Here is a 26,015-nt window from a genome sequence, read left to right as displayed (position 1 = left end):
GTGGCTTTTTTTTTTTTTTTAATAGAACAAATTCTCCCCTTTGTTTAATACAGATACTTCAAAGTCCCTCCATGAACCTTCTCACTGCCAGGTACACACCCGTTCAATGAACCAGGTAAACAATTGTGTCCCCAATGTCCCTTGTCAGGCCATTCTCAGTGACACAGACGTGCCTCTGGGCCAGGTCGATGTGGAAGATGGCTTGCTCCAGGATAGGAGTTTTCCCTGCTTCCTCTTTGCCAAGGACTGGAACACGGCGGGGCCCAAGCACGGGATCATCAAACCTCATCAGCTTCACTTTAGAGAGATCTGCAGAGAGAGAGCAGCTGGTGAGGACACAGCAGCTGTGCACAGGCCACAGCATCAACAGAGTTAACCACAGCAATGCTGAACCCTTGGAACTTCCACATCTGCTCCAAGGAAACACATTCTCATGGGAATAACTGTCGTGTTAAGGTTTACACCAATACAACACTGTCCTTCAGTGGTCACACAGTGAGTTACCAACAGAAACGGGGATAAACCACACAGAAACACCAGCTCCTAATACCACATTCTAAGCATTGAATTTGCTTTATCTGGCTCAGGACAGGTCTGAGTAACTGAACAGTTATTCTTCATTTTCTGAGGAATGAACTGCAGAGACTGGAAGGAAGAGGAAGGCGAGAGTTGATTTCAATACATTCCTTATTAAAAAGCAGATCAATAAGATTGCTAAGCAGACCAAGGAGCCTGGGACCTTCAGCAACACCTTCCTGCAAGTACAGCCTTCCAGCCCTGTGCCCAAGAGCACACTGACACCTTCTGGGAAGACAGGGAAGAGTCCCTGTTCCATCTCCCTTGTTTTCAGCCATTCCCAAACCTCCACCGCCCAGGAGCTGGCAGTAACTCACATCACTGCACACACAGGGCACGTCCCACGTCCTCTGTCACACCCTGTGTGCCCCCCCAGCAGGTGGCACAGCTGGACACTGGACTAGTGGTTACCTTTAATCCCTCTGTCCATCTTCATCAGGCGCCTGATCACAGTCTCCCTGTTGTCCCCTTGCCTGATGTCCATTTTTGTGGAGAAGTGGCCATTGGAGGGCTGAGGGTTGACCAGAAACACGGACACGCCAGGCTGTGAGAAACAATACAGACCTTAGAGGAGAACCTGTGCTTGGGATTCCTCAGGGGAAACAGGAAACTAAATCAAATAAACATCTGCTGTCAATAAATCTTCTGGAGGGATAAAATCCCATTAGAACCTGCCTGGCCATAATGCTGGATGCCAGCACTGCCCCAAGCCTAAAATGCAGCCCAGAGTGTAACAAGAGTTTAGGAGATATTTTGGGAGATCAGTTACATTTTTACTTTTAAAAGAATTAGAAATATTCATACATGATGAACATTCATGTCTGATCAAAGTTTTTAAATTTACTTTTGTCTGGGTTTTTCTAAAAGTTTCAAATTAAGTTTTCTGACTTCCAATATCTGAATTTCTGATTTTACCTCAGTTCTGAATATAGAAAATGGTTTTCCAGGACAGCAGTCTTCTTTGATTTTATCTTCTGCTTCAGAAGCAAACTTCACTTCAATGTGATCCAGCTGTCAAAGAGAAAAAATGGGGGAGGAGGGAATAAGCAGGAGTGTAATGGCTTTAGAGGGAACAGCAGAGGTTACGGCCCCATCAAACAGCTGTTCATGTAGGAAAGGGGAAAGCAAACCTGCACTGACTTAAGGCAACAAAAGCACACCTGAACCCACACAATCTTGTTTGGAAGGGACCTCTAAGGGTCATCTACTCCCTATGTGAGGTGCACAAGACCCCCCTAGCCAGCCTCCAAGGACAGGGATCCCCAGAGCCCCCAGCCTCTCCGGCTGCTCCGAGCAGTGTATCCCTGTTCCAAGGATACACTGCTCCCTCCCCCACGTCAATGGGCTTTGAAGATTTACAGACAGTTTAAAATAAAAGCTGCTGCTCACTCTTGGCTTTGCTCTGACATGGGACAAGCCCAATGAAGTCACTCTTGTTTCATACTGTACAGGTTACATCCAGCTCTGCAATATACAGAGTTTCTAATTCTTAAAAAACAACTGCTTTTCTTTTTTTGACTTTTGGTGTTGGGGTTTTTTGTTTGTTTTAGGTTTTTTAATACCACGTGCCTGAGCTGTCCCCTGATTACCATGCTGCCTATTAAACTAAATTCTGCTCATCATATAGAGCAGCATAACTGCTACCAGACTGGATGCCTTTTACACAGCACAGCGTGAAAAGCCCTGCCCAGAGTCTGCTCCTTGCAGAGGGAAGACAGCCTGCTGCAGTCAACATGCCAGTGTAGGTGCCCAGTGACTGACTGTTCCTGCTAGTAATGCCTTGAAGCAGCTCCTTCTCATTTCTTCAGCTGGAAACCTAAGATACAGACCAGCTCAGAGAAAAGTGTCTCTTCCGAAGTGTCAGTGGACATCACTGTCACAGATACATCCAGCACTGCAGTGAAAACCAGCCCTGTTTTCTGGGACCATGGTTGGAGTGCATACCCACCCCTGTATCTCGTGCCAACACTGAACAGATTTATATGCATCTATTTGACAAACGGAAACAAAGTTGATAAGAAATTGTTACTTGAGCAATGCACACCCAGAAGTTAATGTAAAGAGGCTTAGAGCCTTAGGGAAGGCTGCTGCTCCAGCTATCCCAATAAATGCCAAGAAACAGGTGCCAAGTCTGTACCAACCTCCAGGGAATTTGTCAAGTAGACAATGTTCTCCATGAGCACTGCACGCTCATCAAACTCCAGTTCAAGATCAAGAACACGAGAACCACTTTTCTCCAAGTTTTCCTGTACGGGGGGGGGAAAAGTATTAAAACCCTCTAAAGGCTGCAAGTAAAATGATGCTTCAAAATGGCAAACTATCCACATTAGTCATGAAAAGAATAGGCTTGTAAATCCGAGAGCTCTCTGCTGGCACAACATTAACATCAGAGCAATAATTTTCTTGTAACAGGGCTTCTTCTACAGGGAGTTGGTGACACTGATGGGAGGAGTAAAAGCAATTAGAACACAGTTTTAATATAGAATAGAAAAGGTGTTTGACATTCACAGTTATTTAAATCCCTACTTAATGTGCAGGTTGAGAATTCACAAAATCAGTCAGCGTTTCAGTGGTATTTCACAGCAGGAAACTCAGGCTGATGACCCAGTTTAAAATAAAGGACAAGCCCACAACACCTGGACATGCTCACAGCGAGTTCTCTGCAGGGAAATAACAAACACTTTGTACGTTAACATTAAAGTAACTTAATTAAGTCCAGAAAGCCAGCAGCAACAGTCACAAGAGACAGTATTAAAGGCAGTATAAAAACCACACGATTTTTTTTTTTTTTTTAACTAAAACAGAACTTCCTCTTTGGAGTTTAATCTGTCCCTGCCTGGCTCACATGCTGAGCCAGCTGTCTCCTTTGAAGCTCTGCTTTGTCAGCCTCAGCATGGTTGTGGTTTCCTGGTTTCCTCGTCAGTTTAATGTGAAAGATTCCCTTTTAACATGGAAATGCTTCCCTTTGTAAATCACAGAGGCTCTCCTACATTTCAGCCCTCCTCTGATGAGTGGGAAGCACAAGCAGAAATGCTCCTTGTACCCTGGAATTGATGAATAATTGGTTTAAAGAACGACACTGATCAGGGGAGTCCGAGCTCAGGCGTTTCCATGTCTCTACGGGAAATTGGTTACTGCTCTTTGGAAGTAAAAGGATGGATTTGAGGTGAGCCTCAGCTCCCTCCCCACGTGCCCCAGGATCACTCACTGCTGCCAGACTAAAGACACCAAAACACAGCAGTGTTTCAGCCCTAACTCTAAGGACTGAGAGCTTGTCTGACCTTTCCCAGCTGGGATCAGAGGATCTAACACATCCCTCCTGTTCTTACAAACTTAGGCAGGAAGCTCCAGAACTGCTCTGTGCTCTCTGCTCCTCTGAAGGCTTCCAAGCTTCCATGAAAAGGAACAATCAGAACAACCCCACAGAGACAGCAAAGAGCACCTCCACTTAGAAAACACGACAAAGCTTACAAATAGAAGACATTAATACATGTATTTCAAAAATCAAGCTAAAGCTTAAGGAGAAAAAAGTAATTTTTTTTTCCACTCACTAAGATTTTTTCCATTACTAATCCCTCTCAACTTCTACAGATCATGAAAAGTCATCAAAAAGGTTTTAAATCGCACACTGTGACCCCCCACCCCCAATTTAAAAAAAAAAATTTATTAATTCTTCGCTTCTTAGCTCTCCCTAGTTGCTGTATTGAATTTTCATCTGCAACAGCAAGCACAAAAAAGTTTCTTTAAAGAAATGGAAACCAAGATTTGAATAGGCTCGCACAACTCAGGGAAAACAATGGACTATCAGAATATTCATAAACATAAGAATTACAGATAAAATTTATAATTCCATTCAAGGCTCAGAACAGTCTGTTTTTTCCTCCCTTAAACATACTGCAATCAATTAACTCTGGCCTTACTTTTAACTTCCAATTTTTTTGTCTCCAAAGCAACACTTCACTCATTTCAGCATGAAAAACTGGAGAAGTCAAATAGGATACATTTCAAATATAGAGGAATCCAGGTGTGTTTGAAGTACAGATTAAATCACCCACAAAACACAGAAAGCACCAAGCCTCAACCAGATCCAGAATGCAGCTGGGCTAATTCACAGAGAGACATTTTTATTATGTATTTCTTCTAGAGATGTTGAAGCTGTTTATAAACAAACCCATAAAGATGCCAAATGAGCAAAGGGCAAGGGGGAGACACTGCATTCACAAAAGCCTTTCCTGTACCAGAACTGTCCCTCTGACACCTACCTTAACCATGGCAACAAAAGGCATCACCTTCTTCATATACTTCTTTAGCTCTGGCAAGGTGTTCAGCTCACTGGCAATTACTTTATTATCTGGCAGTTGACCTCCACTGGCCTAAACAGGGATGAACAATCATTAAAGGGAACAGCTATCATGAAAAATCTTGCCTTTCAATATCATATACCTTTCCTGCTTTCCCATAAATACCAGCAAGGTTTGTCAGCATCATTGACTCCCCAGACAGTTTTCTCATTCTTTTGAAGCCCAAACAGCATTTAACACTGATACAGAGAAAAGCCTATACAATGCCTGAAGGTGAATACCCCCAAGAACAAATTCCACATGAGGACTATTGGTTTATCTCATTGCCACAAGCTGGAATAGTCAGGACTCCCTGATCTATCAGCTACAGCCCTGGTGTGTTCAAGCTGAGGAGGGTTCATCAGGATCCCAAAAGCCACTCTCAGCAGTTCCCCGTGTCAGAAGCACAGATCCTTCTGCTTTCTTAACATATTTCTTCTCATGACTGATTTATTCCATTTCAAGCTATTTCTTGTAACTGAGTGGTATACACTTACTCAAGGACTAGAACAAAGCTTCTCAGCCCACTTGCAGAGTAAGGCAGCAGTACTCTGTCAGTCAACCATGTTTCCTCAAAAATATACTTAGAAAGAAGAATATTTAAAAGCTAACCACTCACAAATGAAAGAAACAACAGAGCACAGGCATGCTTTTACTCAGATTGTCAAAACCAATGAAATGCAACTGTCAAATCAATGACAGTCCTTGGGACATTTTCATTAAGCATAAAAACTTACTGGATAGTTGTAAAAGCATAAAGAAAAGTAATCTATTGAAATAATTTGGTAACAAGTTACAGCTTATAAACCTTCTACAGATGGAAAATGAGCCACAAAAAGCAGGCAAGCAGCTGGAGGGCAGAGGAAGGGACGAGCACCTGGAAGTGCTTGCGCAGGATGGACAGGGTGGTGTGCTGCCAGGGCGGGTAGTTCTTGGCCACATAGATGGTACAGTGAGAAGGCTTCTGGGAAGGCTCTTTAGCACTTTTCTGAGGAAATAAAAACAATTAGGAAGGAGTCCCTAGGCAATACAGAATTATCACACATGCACACAAACAGACGACCCTCACCTTTCCTTTCACAGGCGCCATGTAGCTCTTGAGGCGGAGCCGGAGGTCGTGAGCTGCTTCCATCAGGTACTGAGAGGAGCGAATCAACACCTCATCCATGGGCCCTGCTGCTGGCCACGAGGCCCTCATGATGGAGTCAGGCTTTGGGCAGAGGAAGACACAAATGCACTGAGGTGAACACACATTAGCTGGTGGGTTTTCCAACAGTTATAGCTTGATGGGAAAATAGAGTTTAGCCAGTTTGGACCCCAGTGAGCACACACCCATAACTAGGGTGTAAAGGAGTGGGCACACAGCCAACAAGCACTTCTTCACAAGTGTGTTCAGGACTGTACATACAGTCACAGCTACCATATGGCTATGGAACACCATCTACAAGCACGGGGCTTAAAAAAATCAAAACTAAGCTTTATGCAGAAGGGTAAGACTATTGCATTGTTTCACTTAATTTTAGATCACCTCTTTGCAAGCAGACAATGATAGTGACTGGTAGTAATGTTGCACATATCATCACAGCAACAGGCCAGCTCCCTGCAGTCACTGTCCCAGGGACAATGAGCCAGTATGACTCCTTGGATTCTGACACATTTCTTCTACTTGTACATGAATAATATTTGCAAGCCTGACTTGGGTGTTACTGAAATCCATAAAAGCTCAGCTCTGAATCAATGACAGAGCTGAAACATCAGTACCTTCCCCAGCAGGGACCAGATGTGCTCACACAGGTGGGGGCAGATGGGCGCCAGCAGCAGAGTCTGCACCTCAATGAACTGGAACACCAGCTCCCTGTGCATGCCCTCGATCGCCAGCTCCCGGTACTTGTCTTTTGCTGCCTGGAACAACAACACAGCCATCAGCACTCAGCTGCCAGGGAGCAACACCCAGAGTCAAACACACACACACCTGTGGGCTCTAACACGCCTGCAGAACGTGAGCAGCTTGTAATAATCCATTACTGAGCTCTGAGAACCGCAGTTTCCTGAAGCACCCACATGTGACTCTGCCAGCTGGCCGTTGGATTTTTGCATTTATGTGGTACTTAAAAAAATTGTTTGTTGGCACAAACATAAAAGACAAAAACATCCACGGCTATGTATCAGGTGCTGTCATCCCAAGTAACTTACATACAGATATTAATAAGGACGAAGAAAAAGGCAATGAATATGATCTATCATTACACATAATTCAGCCTATTTAACCCTACTCCTGAGTATCTCAAAGCAGCCACATGAAGAAGCATCTGTAATTCATTAAATAGAGCAGCATGGCTCTGCAGACACTCTGGAGACATGGTTTACGGAGGATATCAAAAAGCACTACGCTTCCAAACAATTTCGTTGATGTATTAGCTTGTTTTCTTATGAAGAGTCCTTTATCACAAAAGATGTAAAGAAAGGCAACACTCTTTTTAATAGTATCTTTGTCTTTTTTCAAGCAGCTTCTTGCTCATATTAGATATCAGGACTATTTGCAGAATTGCATTTGTTTTCCTCAGGACCTTTGTAAACTGACACAGACAGACCTCTACAATTCCACATTTATTCCCTTGAAGTACTCTTGTTTCTTGACACAATTCTGATTCCAATTCAGCTGTATAATTAAGGATCAGAGACAGAAAGATCAAAAGAAATCCACAAAGTAACAAATACCAGGTGTCACACTTTCTTACAGCTCCTACCTGAAACTCAAAGAAACCAGTTTTCAGAGCTTCCTTAAACATCATCTTCTCGTAATTTTGGTCTGTCTTCATTATCCCTGCATTCATCTCACTGGGGAGGAAAGGGAAGTGACAGCATCAATACTGCATAGTGTGCCCCATGTAATGGCAACACTGTAAAACTCACCAGTGCAGCCAAACCCCATAACCTATGCTGGAATGTGCGCTGTTTTATGGAATTCATTACTTGTAGAAAAAAATAACTACAGGATTCCTTCTTGCAAGGAAAAACGTGGCCCAAACCATATTATTAACCTTTGTACCTGGCAAAGACTCTGTCATTGAAGGTGCTGGCTGGGCCGCTCCTCAGGCTGTCTCTGTTTGCAATCATCTCCTTCACCCACTCCACCCACGTGTAGAGACGAAGAATACCAGCATCTGCCATGGCTTCCACAAAGTTGGCATCTTCAACAGTGTCTCCAGCATCAGCCAAGGCCAAACGCATGCCTGAAGGAAATGGGATCAGCTGCCAAGGCTGGATGCCATGAGCTGGCTGATACCCATGGAGTGCTGTGCCTCCTGCACCCTGACAGCTCACTTCAGCTGGAGTTAGCAAATGCAAGGCCAGGTAACAAACTGCCTGGCCAGCCAGAGATGCCTCAAAGGAAGCACTTTCCCCAGGAGAGGAACACTGCCCTCCTTGGGAAGGGACCAGACAGACACCAGAACCAGGAGACCAGCACGTCACTGCCCAAAACACAGGAGCATGGAAGAAGGAGCACGGCACACATGGATAACACAGGGCACAAACATGTACACACCCCATGCACACCAGCAGCATGTCCTGTGTTCTGATCTCTCCAGTGAGCACAGAAAAATCAAACAGGCTGCTCCCGGAGGGCTCAGCCCCAGAAGCAGCTCCTGGCTGAACAAGGTGTGCTAACACACATCCCAATCTTCCAAGTGGGGTTCAGCTTTTCAACAAGAACAGGTGGTAAGTGGCAGATTTATTGCCATTCAATACTCCAATAAACTCCTTTGAGAGCAAAACACTCATTTTAGTCATTTTGGCATAATTGACAATCAGATGCAGGTCAGAATGCACTCACCATCTGCAGAAAACTTGTCAACAGCTTGAGTGAGGGTAAGGAAGTTGCCTGTCGATTTAGACATCTGAAAGAAAGATAAGAGTGTTTGTTTTCTCACACATCCCTTGTGTTGGTGGATAAGCAAGACAGACCCAGCAAGGGTTTGGGCAAACCATTTTCTCATGAATCACAGCAAAAAGCACTTTGGTAAATCTGAATGAGGTCTTACAGCAAAAGCAGACTCAACTCTGCATGCACTCAGCACCAAAATACAAACCCAGAAATTCCCTTAATTAAACTTAAATACTACTTCAAAACTGGCAGTTTCAGCCCACCCCGTATTGATTTTTCAAGAAGAACTCCAGTAGGGTTTGTTTTGGGGTTTTTTTGATTCATATCAAACAGTCTCCAAGGCCTAATTCCTGGGTTCAGGCACTTTTAATTCAATTCGGTGTCAGAACTTGCACATATTAGCAAGTAATTGGCACAAACGTTTTCCTCTCACTGCATCTACTCCAATCCTCTAAAAAGCTAAACTTTAGTTAAATAAATAAACATTCTGTATTACCCTAAAACTTAACAGAAATGCACTGAACTCTTCACTAAATTGGTGAGACCACACAAAAGCTGACTTAACAGAAAGTGCTACACAGAATCACAGGCAAGGCAGGTCTTTAGCGAATGAAAAACCGGAGGGCACTAATGAAGAAATGTCACTATTTCCACTACTTAAATCCCAAGAAGTTTCTAGTCTGGCTAGGAAATGCCTATTTTGACAACACAAAAGCCATGTCACACAAAACCTCACCGTACCTTTTCGGAATTGAGAAGCAGATGTCCATTGGCTCTCACAGCTACTGGCCATTTTTCTCTGTTTGAAGACAAGATACAAAGCTTTTGGCCAAGTAAATACATTTTCTCTTTTTAAAAAAAGGAACAAACACTTTATGTTCCACTTTGAGACGAACACCTTAAGTGGAATCTTCAAAAAAAAAAATACCTAAGGGTTGTCTTACATATATTAAGGAGTGTTTCTGAAGATATAAAGAACTACAGTATAAAGGCTAAGGATTATCACTGCTGAAATGCAAGGCAGGGAGCAGTGCACCTGCAATTACAGTTCATTTACTTCACCTTCCTCTATTCAGATATTTTTAATTTAAAGGCCAGTGATTGGCACTACCCAAGAGCACACAATAGTGCTGGGTCCACATCTCTACCCATGAAGGAAGGAGGTATTAAATTGCCCACAATCATCTTCACTATACAGCAGAAACCCACTTTTCCTATATACAGTTTTATACAGCCCCTAAACCAAAGTTCAAGGGAATGCAAACTGTATCTTCACCCTAAAAGCATCATGCAATGGGCAAAGAGTCTCAACCAGTCCTGCACAGTCCATAGGAGCATATATGGCTCTTTTAACCATCCTTGAGAAGGAATTAAAACGACTCTGTAATAAAGTCACATAAATTCCAGTGCAGGAATACAACTCAACATTGGGAAATCCATAGGAGGAGATATTGCAGAAAAACCAGGGGAAATAATGGTAAAAACCACTTCCATTTCAATCACTTCTATTACAGACAACTGTATCAAAGCTGCAATATGAAAGAATACATTTTCAACACAACTCTAAATGTGGTACAGTCCAAAGGCCATTAACAAACGTGACAGAACTGCAAACTCTCCAGCTTTACCTCCTGCACACCTGCATCACATCCCAACTTACCTTTGTTCTGACCACATGGCCACATGATTGTAGAGGTAGTACGACAGGTGATTTGGAACAAGGTCTTTGCCAGAAACTCTGAGATCCACAGGATACCAAAATTCAAACTCCTCCTTCAGTTTATCCAACTTTTCTTTTGGAATCTCAGTTTTGGGGAATGGAGCTGTCTTGAAGAAGATGTAATCCCAAACCTCTTTGCTCATTTGATGTGCCCTGCACAGAATCAGACCCACATTGCCAAGTCAGTAAAAGCTCCTCACACTCCACAGCATTTTCTACAAGGCAGCTTAAACCTGTTGATCCATTCTTACAGCACAGTCCACGTGATCCGCAAACATGGACAGAGTGCCCAGGGCCTTTGCCTGAGCTCAGGTGAGTGAATCGAACATCAGAAACAAATTCAGAACTGCTCAAGCCATGCCCTGCTTAAACTGTCCTTTCAGCTTTCCCAGTAAAGCATGAAGACTCCCATAAAGAAAAAGCAATTAATAATTAAAGCGTAATCTTGAATGTCCTGGAAACCCGATCATTTCTTTTCCAAGTGTCACCACCCAACCCTCAGCACCACCTGTGACCTTAAGTGAATGCTGAGAGCCCCTCACTGCTATGTCTCATGGAGCCATTCCTTCTGGGTTCCCAGAAATCAAAGAGCAGTAGGACAGGAGAGAACTGCTGTACAGTTCAAGGTTGCCTCCTACATGGAAAATATTTGTGGTCTTTTCCCACTTCAAATGGAATGAACATTTAAAATTAACATTGACTGCAAGACACATCTTACCAACTACCAGAGGTAGGATCCACAATTTTGAAGGAAAATACTGATGAGATGCAACTGAGACCCACAACTCTGCAGCCACTGGGCTGCATTAACACACATCCTTCTTGTTTCTACAGAGATTTTTACTCCTGGCTCTCAGAACTTCAACAGACTGCACCAGATACTGCCTGTGTGCATTCCAAATTAAATACTTTCAAGCCAAAGTCTGCTCTGTGTTAGCGCCTGCTAAGGGGCTTTGGCCTGTGCCATGCAGAGAGGAAAAACATTCTGGACCCCAAGTACTTCCAGTACACATTAGAAAACCACCTCAGATAATGAGGCTCAGGTTTGCTGGTTTGGTTCTGGCAGTTCTTGTTCAATGCTTTAAATTCCTGTGCTGCAACTGAGCTTGTGTTTGGTGCCAAATCCACTGTAACTGAAGGTGACTGACAGGATGGGCCATAAACCCCCTTTTCCTTCACACCACGGAGCAAGTATCAGTAAAAAGCATTTTCCAAGGCTGCTAGATGTTATCTACTCACATAGGAGAGCACTCTAATTGTACATGCTTAATTACACTGAATCTGTAATTCAGGGCCCAGGATGCTCACTTCAAAGCTTGTTTCCAGACATGACTAGCTCATATGTAGCTTCTCTGTAATTAGAGAGGTTTGAGCCCAAGTGACTGCCTTGCCCAGTCTCTCAGAGCTATTTCTGTCTGTAAGAATCCGAATCTTTACTTTGGAAATGGTTTTCAGATTAGTTAAAAGCATCAGGTAAGAAAAGTTTCCATTCCAATATGTGAACTACTCCAGAAATCAGTTCATAAACCACACAGAATTAGAGCAGATGATTCAAGGCACAATCTGAAGTGTTTTTTCCAACTCCAGACTGAGCTGTACTTCTGTCATCTCTCTGATCCTTATCACCACAGTTCAAAAGCCACTCCAACCAAGAGGTCACATGCCTCCTCCCTCTTGCTCTGAAGACTTCCACAGACAAGTTGCGGGTAAAAGATGGTTCTAAGCTTCCAGGAGAGTGACAGTGACAAAAACCAAGAGCTAAATCCTGTTCCCTCTGTACACTGGAGCCTACAATTCATTATGGTGCACAGCAGTCTCAGCAAGCAGACACCTCAGCAACCACTGAAACCAATCAGCCAACAACCTGCCAAGGACCATTTCAAGGCAAGTCAAACAAGTATTGAAAAAGGTGATTTACTCTCCACACAGCTCTTTCAGAGATGCTTTCAGAGGCATTTCTCCACTCTCACTGCCTATCACACTGTTCTCTCTTCCCTTATTTCCCCTCTGCAGACCTGTTCTAACTCAGCTCATGGCAGGTTAAGTTTAATAATAAGGCTTTTTACACACAAAAGCAAAGACTCAGCCTCCTTGGCAAGTCTTTCTGCAGAGCAATTAAAGAGATAAGCACACCCAATTAATCAAGAGAACTTAATGGTTTATTCTCCTTACCTGATGCCCAGAGGAGATTCTCCTTGGCCCCTCAGGTTCCCTCCCTGCAGCAGGTGAGCCACGGTGTAATAGGCCATGTAGATAGTGGAGTCGGAGAGAGACTCTATCAGCCACTGCTCATCCCAAGGTAAGCGGCTCCCTGGCCAGGGGGAAGGCAGCTGTCAGGTACCATAGCACCACCCCTACCCACACACACGACTCCCAGGCACACATCAGAAGTTTATGATTTTCAGTGGAGCATATAAACATACATATATACATTAGTAGTCATGCTTATGCTTTTAAAAATATTTAAAAATTAAATTATGCACTTGAAAATTTTACTCAAGCACAAACAGTTGCTGATTTTGAATCAGTATCCTGACATAGCTCAGCTCAAGAACATCTGCTGTGGGTTACAGTGCACTTCTAGCAGCTGTCCCATGTCAGGCTACACAAGATGGAGGCTAGTCAGAATTCAAGGAGAAAACCCAAGAAGTGGTATTAGTTCCCTCTTCTGAGGTCCCTTCCAAATCAATGGCCCAGGTAAAAAGCTACCGAGATACTGCACAGACTACCCGTGGTAATGCAAATATTACCAGCCCCATGCATCTCCAACAAAGCACGCCTCCTCTGGGATGCTGGGCCACGATACAAGTTGGACACTTCCCTATCCCACTGGGGATGTTACATAGCACTTAAGGCTTCCAAATGAAACAAGGAGTACCATCCTTATGAAGCACCAACCGAGAAAGGAGTGTTTTGCCCACCTAAGCCATACGTCCTGGAGCATGCGTGCTCTTGTAGCCAACCTAAGGTAGCTTCAAAATTTCTCCTAGTCTCTTCACAGAACCTGTAAGAAAGAAGCTCTTACTGCTTTCGGTCCTCCCAGACCCCACCACCAGCAGCAAAGTCACTCTCCTTTACAGCCATGCTCATAACTCACGTCTCCAGATGTTTCAAGCACTCTGATGCCTGTTTCTTCCAGCTCACTTCACCATAATCTAAGTACCTGCAGTCAGGAAAGGTTTATTGTAATAAAGCAGTTGAGAAATAGGGTACAATTGGAGCAACTTTGTAACTACAGCTTTATTTCACTTACCACTGGTCACAAAGGGCCACAACACACTCATCAGCAGATCTCGAGATAACTTGTTTCTCAGGCTCCATATAAATCATGGCTTCACCCTAAGAGTTGAAAGGGCAATGAAAGCTGAGATTTAAGTACTTAGCAAAGTTTAGAAAACCCTGGCAACTTACTAAAAAGCATCCCCTCCATTCTAGTCTGGTTTACAGCATTTATTGCACGGCTCTCAGCACTGCCCAGGCTCTGTGCCTCAGTATTCCTCCACATAAAATGACATAAGGCTTGTCTGTGTGCTTCTCTGAGGTACCAACTCACAGCACTTTGTAGAGAATGCATGAGGAAAAGGAGCATGTAAGCACAAAATATTTCCTGCTGGCTATGCCCCACTGATTGAAACAGCTCCAAAACCCTAGGGGACAGAGGGAGAGGGAAAGGCAAAGGAAAATGAGATGTTGAGCTTCAAATCCACTTGCACACGCCATGCGTGCTGATGCAGGGTAATGGGTTACATTATGATCTGGACATAACTATGCCACAACAACAAGGGAATAATGACTAAATGCCTGAAGCCTCTCCCACTCCCAATCCTCTTTAGGGAGTTTCATCAGAGGGATGCCACAACCACTGTTCATTTACTGCTCTCCCTTCTCTGAAGGATGAGCCCAGCAATGGGGCATTTGCACATCACACATCCCCTTCACTGGCTTGAAAGAGACTTGACAGTTCAGGTCCTACACTTCCAGTATCTTCCCAGCTATATTAAAAAATAAATTGGACCACCAGAACATGTCCTAGGGCGGGTGATAGAGTAAGGCAGGGAATAAGAGAACTCTAATTAAGCTACTCAGACCACTCAGCCCAAGAACACCAGGTCCCTCTCTCTGCAGTGTTCTGCAGCAACCCAAGGCACCCTGAGGGCTGCAAAACCACACCAGGGGTTTCTCTGGTGACTCAGTCCTGTGAAAAGGCCAAAATGGACAATGCAGAAGCAGCTGTGTGCACACTGTCACATACCTTATCCAACATCAGCTTCTGAATACGTTTCTTGACATCTTGAACTTTTTGTCCTTTGAATTCATCCACCAACATCACCTGTAAAAGATGGGTCACATGAGATTTTTTTTTTCCAAAATTTAGCAAGAAATAGGTGCCATAGGTGCTCAAATCAATATAAGGAAGTAGCAGGTGCTGCCATCTTTGACATGCAAAAAATAAGAGTACAGGTGTTGGTTTTTTTCATTAATTGTAATCTCTTTACCCAAAAACAGTTTGTACATATGTCAGCATCCACAGAGATGACAGTGCAAAGAGTCAGAAATAAAAACTGTTGCAAAATATCAGCTGAGAAATACACATAGTGAGATACTGAGGTAAAGACAGGAGAAAAAAACAAAACAAAACAATAACAAAAAAAACAACCCACACACCAAACAAACAAAACAAAACCCAACCCAAAAAAACAAACCAAAAAACCCTGCAAACACCACCAGCTTGCTCATTTCAAATCAGTTTCCCTATCTATACTTGCAACAAAATGGATCAGCTCCCCAGAAGGTGATCACTTGTTCAGAAATCAGGTTCTAATGTTCAGAGAACACAGGAATGTATGAGTGGAAACTTTCTCCAATTCTACATCATCCCCCCAACTGCAGAACCTTACCGCAGGAAGAGTCTAAATGAAAAGTGCTTTGGGAAAAAAGGATAGTGTCCCTCTTTCTTGAGGTTGGTTTTTTTTTTTTTTTATTCTTTATCTGCCTTTTTTTTCCTCCTAATTAAACTCACCAAGAAACCACTTACCAAAATCTTTTACTACTTACTCCCTCATAGAATCCTTTCAGGTACACTCTCTCCTTGGCCTCTGCAAGCTTCTCTCTGTCATTCTGGCTCTGGATTTTGAGCTCGTCACAGACAAATGGAGCACAAAGGCTGCCATAGCCTGGGATTTCAATGATGGGCACCTGAGAATCAACAAAGGGCTGTCAAACCCCTCCTGCACCGCACTGCTCGCTCTGTACACTCACAGCATCCAGCACAAGTCACACAGGGCTTACAACACACGGGTGCAACTCCACTCATCAGCCAGAAGCTCCCAGCAGTTCGCAGGGTGACTCTGAGCTGCCCAGGTGTATCCCGTGACACGACACCACACCGAGCTGTCCCACCACGGGAGCTGGCGTGTGGAACCAACGCTACTGCAGGGTACTGGGATGGCTTCACCTGTAACCTGCATTTTCTAATGGAAACTGCCTCAGCCACGAGGCTGCCCTAGCAGGGAGGGACTTCAGCTCTTTGCACAGAACAGATACACTCCTAATCTCACCATTAGGGCGCTAAGTTTTAACCAACCAACAGGTTATCAGTATAATGATGCATTCCATTTTCCAAAACAATAATTCCCATAAAAATTGATACTTTCCTTTCTCTCTGAAGTACAGCATAGAATAACAAATCTTGGTTGCAACCATTAACAGAGCAAATGTTGTAACTACAGGAAAACATGAAAATTTTACTCAAGATTTTCAGCTCTTTCAACTGAAGAGGACTTTAAATAGAAACTCTGGAAGAGGTAGGCACAGCTCCTGGTTTGTTTCTCATCAGTGAACACAACATCCTATGTGCTATAGATGGACACATCCGAGTGCACTCACCGGCTCAAATGGCAGGACCATTTCATCTCTGATGCCATACTTCACCCTCAAAGCCTTGAAAGTTGGAACAAAAAAAAGCAATATATAGAAATCTCTTAGATTTAAAGGTTCTTGTCCATTCATAGTGTCTTTTTTGTACATAATGTTTTATTATAAATCAGACAAAGCCACTTCCCTGCCTTCTCACCATTTCTGACACCTCAATCCCCATCTCAGTTCCAGATGATTCTTTGCCATAATGGTCTACATTTTTTAAAAGGGGAAAAACTGATATTGCTCTACCCTGAAATGAATGGACAAAAGTTCAGTAGCCAGGGACAGCTGTTCAGACGCTGATGTACTCTTGCAATTACTAACAACCACTTTCAGTCTCATTTGAAATTTATAGAGAATCTTAATCTCATTTCTGGAAGTCATTTCCACAACAGGAAGTCACTTCTGTTTCACCGGTGCTCTTCTCTACCTTAACATGCAGCACAAGTTACATGATTCTCATCTAAAACTCAGACCCGAAGTCTGAAAAAAACCAAACACCTGTCCTAGCCCAGTTGGTTTAAACTTAATTTATTTTTAACTACTTTGATTTCAAGTTAGAGGTGGCAAAACGCCAATTAAAGTGAGTTTCATTTTACCCACTGGATATTTACTTTTGACCATCTTCACTATGGAAAGGAAACAGAAACAATTCAGTTAACAGACTGACCTGCTTCTTTTTCAAGTCTCTCAGGGCTGCAAAGTCATCTGGCGAGTCAGAGGGAACACTTGTCACCACTCCAGTTCCTTGGCAAAGGAAAAGATAAACAGATGAAAGGATTAGTCCCCACATGCTGAATGCCAGTGCCCATCCAACAGGCTCTGCTGCAGTTACCTTTATCCTCCTTGATGGTGAGCATGGGCAGGGCGTATATGACCTTGTAGGTGGTGAGCGGGGCCGAAAGTGCAGCACCGAGAATCTCCTGAGCAGGACAAAGGAACAGCAGAGAGGAAATTCAGGGGGTTTCAGCCTAGTAGAGCAAGCTGATATTCTTCAAACTTTCTGTACATTTTCCTTACACATTACAAACAAATTAAATACATTTTATATACAGATGGACAAGGAGGAAGTACATATGAAACCATGTGGTACTATTTGACACTGTATATAGATTATTGATTGGTAGAGAAGCCAAAAAACCAAATTCAAAGAAACTTAAACTACTAGCATGTAGAATTGGGAAAACGTGGGAAGCAGAAGGACAGTTTGCTTTCAAGTATCTGAAGCACAACAGCATTGAGGCAGGAATGACTTAGGAAGCCAGTGTCAAAAGCAACGTTAAACAAATAATAGAAAGCATATTGTCAAGGTATTCACACACTGGCAGGAGGCAGTCTAGATGTGGCAGCTGTCTTCTACCTCACTAATTTGCTTGAATTCACATCGTGTCTACCAACAAAGGAAAAAACCCTGTATTTTGTACTTCAAAGCAAGATCAAGAAAGATGGTGACAAGTTGTAGTGAATGGAAATCCAGGGATGCAAAGAGCTGAAGATGCCTGGCATCAGGATAAATAAACACCACTGATGACACTTGCACAAAGCACACAAGTTAAGGACAGCAAATCCCAACACCACTAACATTCAACTACTCAGTTAAGACAGCTTAATTCACATAGATGTACTGGAAGTGTCAGTACCAACAAAAGCCTGTTCCACATAACGCTTTCTGGCTATTACTTTTTCCTCTCCCTTTCCATTCACTCTTCCCAGCAAGCAGAAAAGCATTACTTAGCACTATCCCTTCACCAAATCACGCTGAAGCAACAGGAATGCATCTGTCCCCAGGTAAGTGCACCAGGTTATTCCCCCAGCAGCAGCTGTGGCTTGGCTGCCAAGGAGGCTGCCTGCTGCTTGCGTTTTTAGTCACTAACATTTTAGTCACTCCAAAATTTCTGTAATAGCTCCTGTATTTTCTTTACAATTTGAATTCCACCATCACCTCTCTAAGCGTAAGCTCCAGAGGACCAGCTAAGCCTGACCAGCACACTGTAGGATGCTCACCTCTCCCATCAGCTCCTTGACCACAGGCACGACCCCGTTGTCTTTGGTGAAGCCCTGGTAGGACATGTTTCTGGCAGCACGCTGGGTGCAGATGAAAATGTCCCCATTGCCAGTCTCAAAGCCGATGTACTTCATGTCCGGGCGCAGCCAGCAGTTGGTCTGGCCAAACATGGTCTCTGGCCTGAGCGTGGCAGCCACCAGGAAGATGTTTTTTCCTCTCAAGCCACTGAAGGGGAAAAATACTGGGTAAGTTACCAAAATAAAATCATTCCAGATCACACAGAACAGGCTTTTAAACCAACATCAACTTTCGAGTAACGTTTCCTGAGACAAAAGTGGGTCATTAATTCTTTCTGGGTTTTCCATTTTCTTTCCGGTTTTGGGGTTTTTTTTGTTTTTTTAAATTCCAACTTGAGTTCCACGCAGACACAGTGAATAGAGCAGCTCAAGATTCTGACCAGGTCTTTGAAGTGATGGAAATAATCAGGTGAAATTAAATTCTGCATTAGGCAAAACAGACTGTTTAATTCAATGGTCAGTTCTGGCCAGGAAACAGAGCCTACCTGCCACTAAAAAGTCAAGACCTACCTCAATTTTGCAGGGTAAGGATCCAACACCTTCATTTTTATCAGTGTGTATTCTTGAGGCCCAACACCCTACAATTCCCACAAACAAGGCAACAATCAATAAATGAAATTTACTTGAGCAGGAAAGAAAATAAATCCTATTCTGCAGGAACCTAATCCAAACACGATTTAAGGTAATCATGCTTTCCTCAGAGCAAATCCTATTTCCATTCATATGAAAGGCTGCTCACTGAAATGCAGACTGCAGAGAGGTTATACTGTATTCCTACAGCAAAAAACTTAGTTGTCACAGACACTGTCTCAGCAACATCTAAGTTAACAACAACTTGTTTATTTAGTTTCAACAGGTAACAACACAATGGAGTGATGCTGCTGGCACAGATTGCCAAACAATCACAGAAACCAGCTACGATGGAAAATACTATCCATAGTTCCAGACAAATCTGCTGAAGAGAGGAGTTCATTCAATTTTCACATGCACTGACAACTGAGAGACAGTGACTCTGCACATACAAACTATGTTTTGCTTCAAGATAAATACTGAATGTAAAGTAAATTGTAAGATCATAAGCAATGCATGAAAGTGCCAAGTAAAAATATTACCTCTCCTGTTTGCCTGTCATGATCCATGCAAGGCTGTCCATCTTTAGGAGAATAAATTGTGTATCTAGAAAAAGGTGTATTTCATTTAGCAGTGAATAAAATAATGTATAGAGCAAGAAGAAAAAAAATATAGCTCTCTGGGAAGAAAAGACCTCTTAATGGTATTTTTAAATTTTGTGTGGATCTGTTTCCATCAGTGCCAATGCTCAGAGCTTTCAGAATTGGCCCTTTGTTGCTTTGAGTTGGTGCCCATGGAAAAACTAAACCCGGAAGACAAATCTCACATGCTTTGTTGGCACAACAACTACACTTCACTGCGTCAGGCAGAGTGCCAGCAATGAAAGATTCTGGTTTCATCTGAGTTAAAAGCACGCTCTAGAGAAGTATCACAGGGCTCTGTCTTTGGTACAGCTGAGCTTACCCACACCCCCAAAAACTCAAGAGCTGAGTGGCAGCTTACCGTTTGCCAAACTTAATCTTATTTCTTTCCTTTAGTGTAAGGAATTGCCATCGTACAAAGGAATCATAATAGGGATTGACATTTGTTGTAATGAAGGAACGCCTCCAGTCCACCTGAAAATGGGCAAGAGGCTCCAGTAAGCAAGCACAATCAAGAAATTAAAAGAATCTCATAATACCATAATTATTATTTTAAAAATAAGAAGAGCTTTCTCTCAAAAAGGACAATGCAAGTATGTATCCCACAAAGGGTGTAAGCTTTAACACACATCTGTGCCTGCTCTCCCAGAGCAGAGATGTCAAAGACTCGAGTCCCTCCACTGAGTGAGAACTTTAGAGGTTTTGTAGTAGTTTTGACCAACCATTCAAGCTGAATTTCAGCACTGCCTTGTTTCATCTTTACCTCTTCATTTTCAAAAATCTGTTGTCAGCAGGACAAGTACTTATAGGAAGAATAATGATGTGATATTAAATAGAACTGCTGTCAATACTGACTACAGACAAGTTATCTCACATGGGAAGCATAGGTCATAATGCCTTTATTGGACTCATTTCCAGTTGTGACCACTGCACAGGGTACAAGCTCATATAAGAAAGCACTTAATTACCACCCAAGACCATTAAAAGGTTAAATTACTAATTCCCCAAATATCAGAAACATTTCTGGAACTATGCTGGTATTACACAGAAAATCTCAAGGAGAAGCAGCACATTCACCAACACAGTAACAATACAGGTATGGCTGCCTGTGGAACCAAGGTTAGAATCTCCCAGAGTCACCTTCAATCCCATGCTCTTCAGATCCTGGACAGCAAGGGGAGGGAAATAATCCAGCCAATGCTCAGCTTCAGAAAAACTGACTACTTCTTCATCAGACAGACCCAAAGACTTCATGATCCCCCACTGGTATTTGGAAGAGCCAGTCTTGGCAGCAGCCTTGCTCTGAAAGAACAATTGGGATCAGGAAGAAGCCCAGAGTCTTGTGCTCACAAGAGCATTTGCCTCTGTTAATGTTATGGTTTCTGATTCGAGATACACAAGTTAACACAAATATTCTCACATCCTCTCTCTAACAGTGAGGATAAAGGATTCGTTTCCATTCTACACCTGGTATTCACAGAGTTTCCATTCTACCATACCTTGTATTCACTGTACATTCCCTAACCCTCCTCTTCCCAGCTGTTCCACGCCAGTGTCCAACACAGCTGCAGAGGCTCTGCAACACCAACCCAGCAAGGAACGGCCTGTTCTCGGGGCCTGCTCAAACCCACGGGTGTTGGCACCACAGAAAGGTGGAGAGCCCTGCACTACACTTGTACCAAAAACCTTTGCACACAGGAAGGCTTGGTTTAAACTTTACCTTTTTGCCTTTTGCTTTGTCTTTGATGATAATTTCTTCCTCTTTTTTACCAGAATTTTCTTCCTCTTCCTCCTCCTCATCAGGAAATTCCGGTGGGCAACCATACAATTCCATTTCTCTTTTCAGCTTATCTGCACAAGCCTGAACAGAGTTATTGGGAGTGTGTCAGCCAAGGTACCGGCTGCAATCACAGCCAAGGAGTGGGTTTTACTGGTAACATTTTGCATTCCATGCTTTAAGTGCTTTAAACTTTCTCTGGACCTTGCATTAACATCTAGGAGATCCTGCCACTTCCAGAACACCTTCCAGGGCAGGAAGAGGATTATTGTGAGGATTTTCTTACAAAGGAAAACATACAACAGGTAAAATTTAGTTTTCCAGCCCTTTATCTTCTAGAAAGTAATGTTATAATTCAAGCACAATACATGTTTATTACAAATTCAGGTTCCAAATCACACTGTCCTGGTGAATTTTTAAATTAACTAAGGTGGCATTGGGGACAGACAGTAAGCAAGGCTCCAAGCAGCCTTTGGGATAAAAACCCCACCGGAAACAACCCCCAGCAACTGCAAAACTCTCACCTTGATGGGCATCCCCGTGCAGTGCAGCCCAAAGGGAAACAAGCAGCTCCTCCCCTTCAGCCTCTGGTACCCCACTGCAAACTACAGACAGGGAAAATGGAACAGCTGACACAGGAATGGCACCAGGCTGAGCCAGCAGCTGCTCAAACACTGGTGTGATTCCTTCTCTAACACACAACTACTGACAGACAGTACAGGCACACAGCTGGGGAGGAACTCACAGCAGGAAGGTGAAACCAGAGCTGGTTGCCAGGCCTGCCCCTGTGGCTGCACAGGCATTGGCGTGCCCAGCTTCCAGGCTGGCTCTGACCAGAGACCAACGGGTGCAAAAAGAGCGAGGTTGTGGAATCCTACCCACTAGTGCCCAACACCTGCTCCCATACAGGTCACAGAGCACAGCAAGCACAAACAGAAGGGACTCTTGTGAAGTTTGAGCCATTTAGCAGCATCTCCTAAAAATCTCATTTCAAAGAATGAACATGGGAAACACCCGCAGCCCCATCTCATCAAATTAAAAAAGACATGAATGGCATTTCCCTTCAGCCAGCAATATTCCTACTGAAAATATGGGAAAAAAGGAAAGTTTAATAAGCCATTACTAAAGCTATAAAGGAATTGACATGGCATCCTGTAAGCTCAAAACTGAACTACAAAATCAGCATTTGTTCTAGAGTATTGTTTAAAGATATCAGCAAAGGAGAATTTTTACCTCACATTTAGATAAGGAAAATGTGTGTCCCAGGTGCAGGCGGCCATTCATGTAGGGGTAAGGAAAGGTAACAAAGTACTTTCCTTTGCTGAGAAGAAAGTCAAAGAATTAAAGCACATAATTAGCTTTTTAAGTGACCATCAGACAATACACGAGCAAAGCAGGTAACTGGTATGTTCAGCTATTATCAGCCCACAGTGACATTAAAATATTTTCTTTACCAGTACCACAAGTCTTTGATTTTAAAGAGCTGATACATTAACAGGCTTTACCATCTTAAAAAAATAAACATGAAAGAAAAAACCCACAGAGGACTGACATCACACAGAAATGTTGAAATAGATATAGCACGTTCCCAAAGGTAAAAAATTCTAATCCTGCTTCTGTAAATTAATTACAGCAAAGGCTTAAAGTCATTTATTTAATCTCCCATTGTGTGAGTTCAGATTTTAAGGGCACACTGTAAGCAACCACTCCATTCCCAGGGATATATTGTTGCAGGGTGTTTCAAAGATGTATTATGTTGTTGGAACCTGAGCTCTCAAAGCAGCTAAGAAAGTATTTACATTTAGGACACCGTGAATTTCTACCTCTACCTTTGCACTCTACTTCATGCCTTGTCTCTTCCCTTCACACACTCCCTCAATCCATTAACATGCAGGAATAAAGGCCAAGTCATTTCTTTGCTTGCAAAATCTACAATTTAAGAACCTGCCACCTGCTACACCACTTCAGTTATCATCTTGGTTTAGTCCAACTTTCCCACACACCAAATATTAACCTCATACTGCCGAGGTCACTGCTTTTCCAGTCAGAGACCTTCCCACAGGATTAATGCTGTTCCCCCAGGCAGCCTCTCCACACCTGCAACGAGCATGGATCCCACTGATCGCAAAGGAACTTGCTTCCAAGCATGCTATGCATTCCCAGAGGATGAACAAGTTTCTCAGGATTACTCTGGGGCAGAAATAAAACCACGAGTCATATGGTCTTCCCAACAGCACAGAGCACCCTGCACCTGTGACAGGCTCTTCCTCCCTGCAGCTCTGCTCCCTCCCCTCTCGGGCTGGAGCCAGCGCTGACCAAGGTGGCTCATCCCCTGCCCTCACAGCCAGAACTCCCTGGGACCTCCCCCAGGAAATCCCCCCGGGCCAGGGCTGGCAGAGCCCTCAGCCAGGACAGCTGCCCAGCCCTGCAGCAGTGCTCCTGTGTCACCTGGGAGCACAGAGCCCAAAGCCCAGCCACACCTGCCCGCTCCTTTAGAGCCAATTTCAGACAGCTGAGAGCAATCATGCAACCAACCAGATGGGAGGAAATGTAACCCAGGAGATAAACACCTTCTACAACCAACAGATAGCAACTCAGGAACATTGTACCACCAGAGCAGAAAGCCATTATCAAAGCAAAACGTTAATCGAACCCAGCCAGACAGAATGCAGAGTGCTCTAGGAAACACCACAACCAACCAGGTGGTGGGACAAACCTGTGCAATACGGCTCACGTGAGAAAAGAAACCACAGCCCCTCATCTGAGGAACAATTACGGTCACACACACCTGGCCTTCCCCCATTCCTACAAAAGTACAAGAGGCTGGTCCACAGCAGGAGCTGGGATTTTGCATAACACTGTTTTGCTCTGTGAAGCAGAGCAGGACACGCCCTCCCTCAAAGTGAAACCCCCGGAGTGGTGAGGGCTCAGGCATCACACTGAGGAATTTCCTCCATGTCAAAGAGTACAAGTCACCAAAGAGAGCCTGGTTTTAAAGCCACAGAGAGTACTGACACTGCAAAAGAGTTAAAAAGCTTCTCTCCATCCCGCTGGAACTCAGCCACACACATACTCGGTGGCTTTATGCCATCAGCTACAGAAATGTCAACAACATGTGAGCAGGTCTCTCCAGCTGAGCCATGAACACTGCTCTTTACAAAGGGGCCATTTTTCCCCCCCAGCAGATTTTGAATGAAAAGACATTTCAAGCAGTAAAAAAACCAAATACAACAATACCTCCTCTGGTCCCTCCTGTCTGCAGCATTGATCTCAAACACTCGATCATGGTCCCACTTCTGCTGGATCTCTCTTTCAATCTTCTTCAAGAAATCCACTTTCGCTGTTCCTTTACGCTCCTGTTCAACAGCAAAAGGAAGAGAAGCCTGGCTGAACAGGTTAAGAAATAACAGAACTGTAACCTGTCACAGACCACTCCTGAACTCCTTTGGGTATGGGCAAGCACTGCTCCAGAACACGGCAGCAACACCTCACAGCAGAGCAGCAGTGATGACTCCGTAAACCTGTATCCTGAGATCCAGCCTTCTGAAACTGGATCTAAGATCTGTAAGGAAAGCGTTAACAACGTTTTCCAAGGCAAAGGACTCTACAGTAGCTAAGACAGACACACACTGACCATCTTGCCAATAAAGAACAAACTCAGAGAGATCTGAATTGGGGAGGTAGAAGAGGATATGAATCATAAGTGAAAACACCCAGAGAATTCTGGTTCAATTCCAGACTCTCCATAAACCCATGCAATGCTTCTTCCTCTTGACATACATAAAGCGGGAACAGCACTCCCTATGCCAGGAAGAGGGTCTGGTAATAACTAATTGTAGTTCACGGAGTTCTTCAGGTAAAGCATTCCAAGCGATTTTAATTGAATCCGTATTCAGTAGCCCTTCCCCTCATTCTTTTATCACGTAACATATGGCACGTATTAAAGGATCTTATTCTTTCACCATATAACACACGAGAATTGCTAAAGGACATGAGCATTACAGATTCTGCACTCATAAAGGTTGAGGATTTAGCTTCTTTCCATCAAAACACTAGTTTTCCACTTTTCCATCAAGACACTCCTAAAACGTTTACACCTGGGGCCGCAGCCGCCGGACAGAGCCCCCACGCACGCCCCTATGGGATCCTTTTCCCGAAGGCCGCGGCGCCGAAGAGTGACCCTGATGAGACGGTGAGGAAGCCCAAGGAACGCCAAGAGCTCCCGACGGACGCCAAAGCCCCCAGCGCTGCTCTTTAACTCACCGCCATATTGCCGCGCCTGCCGGGGTCCGCGCGGGCCGTACCAACAGCGGGACTGGGCGGGGAGCCGAGGCCGCACCAAGGCGGCGGGCGGGGGGAGACCGGGCCGTTTTTAGCGTGAAGGGAGGGGAGAGAAGGAGCACGGGAGGGAGAGCGAACGGAGAGACCACTGCGACCGCTTGTCCCGGCTGGGGAGAGGGAAATGAGCGCGGGGTGCCCGTCCCAGGTGTGAGCCCGCCGGGCC

General features: G+C 43.9%; 1 protein-coding gene across 1 annotated transcript; it reads right to left on the bottom strand.

Annotated features, from left to right (window-relative positions):
- Positions 1-11: 11 nt before the first annotated feature.
- LARS1 (leucyl-tRNA synthetase 1) lies at positions 12-25,969 on the bottom strand. The gene is made up of 32 exons (XM_082291520.1): positions 25,775-25,969; positions 24,749-24,867; positions 22,745-22,832; positions 22,036-22,116; positions 21,455-21,595; positions 20,875-21,036; positions 20,096-20,208; positions 19,636-19,699; positions 19,034-19,101; positions 18,446-18,671; positions 17,277-17,364; positions 17,112-17,188; positions 16,409-16,462; positions 15,578-15,718; positions 14,775-14,852; positions 13,776-13,861; positions 13,620-13,685; positions 13,444-13,526; positions 12,695-12,833; positions 10,463-10,675; positions 9,544-9,601; positions 8,752-8,815; positions 7,966-8,149; positions 7,664-7,754; positions 6,678-6,818; positions 5,986-6,126; positions 5,794-5,904; positions 4,839-4,949; positions 2,718-2,822; positions 1,492-1,587; positions 988-1,120; positions 12-309 (listed from the first exon to the last, which is right to left on the bottom strand). Exons 1-32 carry the CDS (start codon positions 25,778-25,780, stop codon positions 104-106), a joined length of 3,534 nt encoding a protein of 1,177 aa, XP_082147646.1. The 5' UTR covers positions 25,781-25,969; the 3' UTR covers positions 12-103.
- Between the last annotated feature and the right edge of the window lie 46 nt (positions 25,970-26,015).

The sequence above is a fragment of the Coloeus monedula genome (assembly GCF_965178545.1).
Source record: "Coloeus monedula genome assembly, chromosome: 15".
Classification (NCBI taxonomy): Eukaryota; Metazoa; Chordata; class Aves; order Passeriformes; family Corvidae; genus Coloeus; species Coloeus monedula.
Note: the sequence above shows the minus strand (reverse complement) of the source record. Positions and strands in the feature narration are given on the sequence as shown.

Excerpts from the sequence above, each read along its gene's own strand:
- LARS1 (XM_082291520.1), bottom strand. Across the intron at positions 4,950-5,793 it reads TCCTGCGCAAGCACTTCCAG|GCCAGTGGAGGTCAACTGCC; the intron begins GTGCTCGTCCCT and ends ATCCCTGTTTAG. Across the intron at positions 310-987 it reads GATGGACAGAGGGATTAAAG|ATCTCTCTAAAGTGAAGCTG; the intron begins GTAACCACTAGT and ends CTCTCTCTGCAG.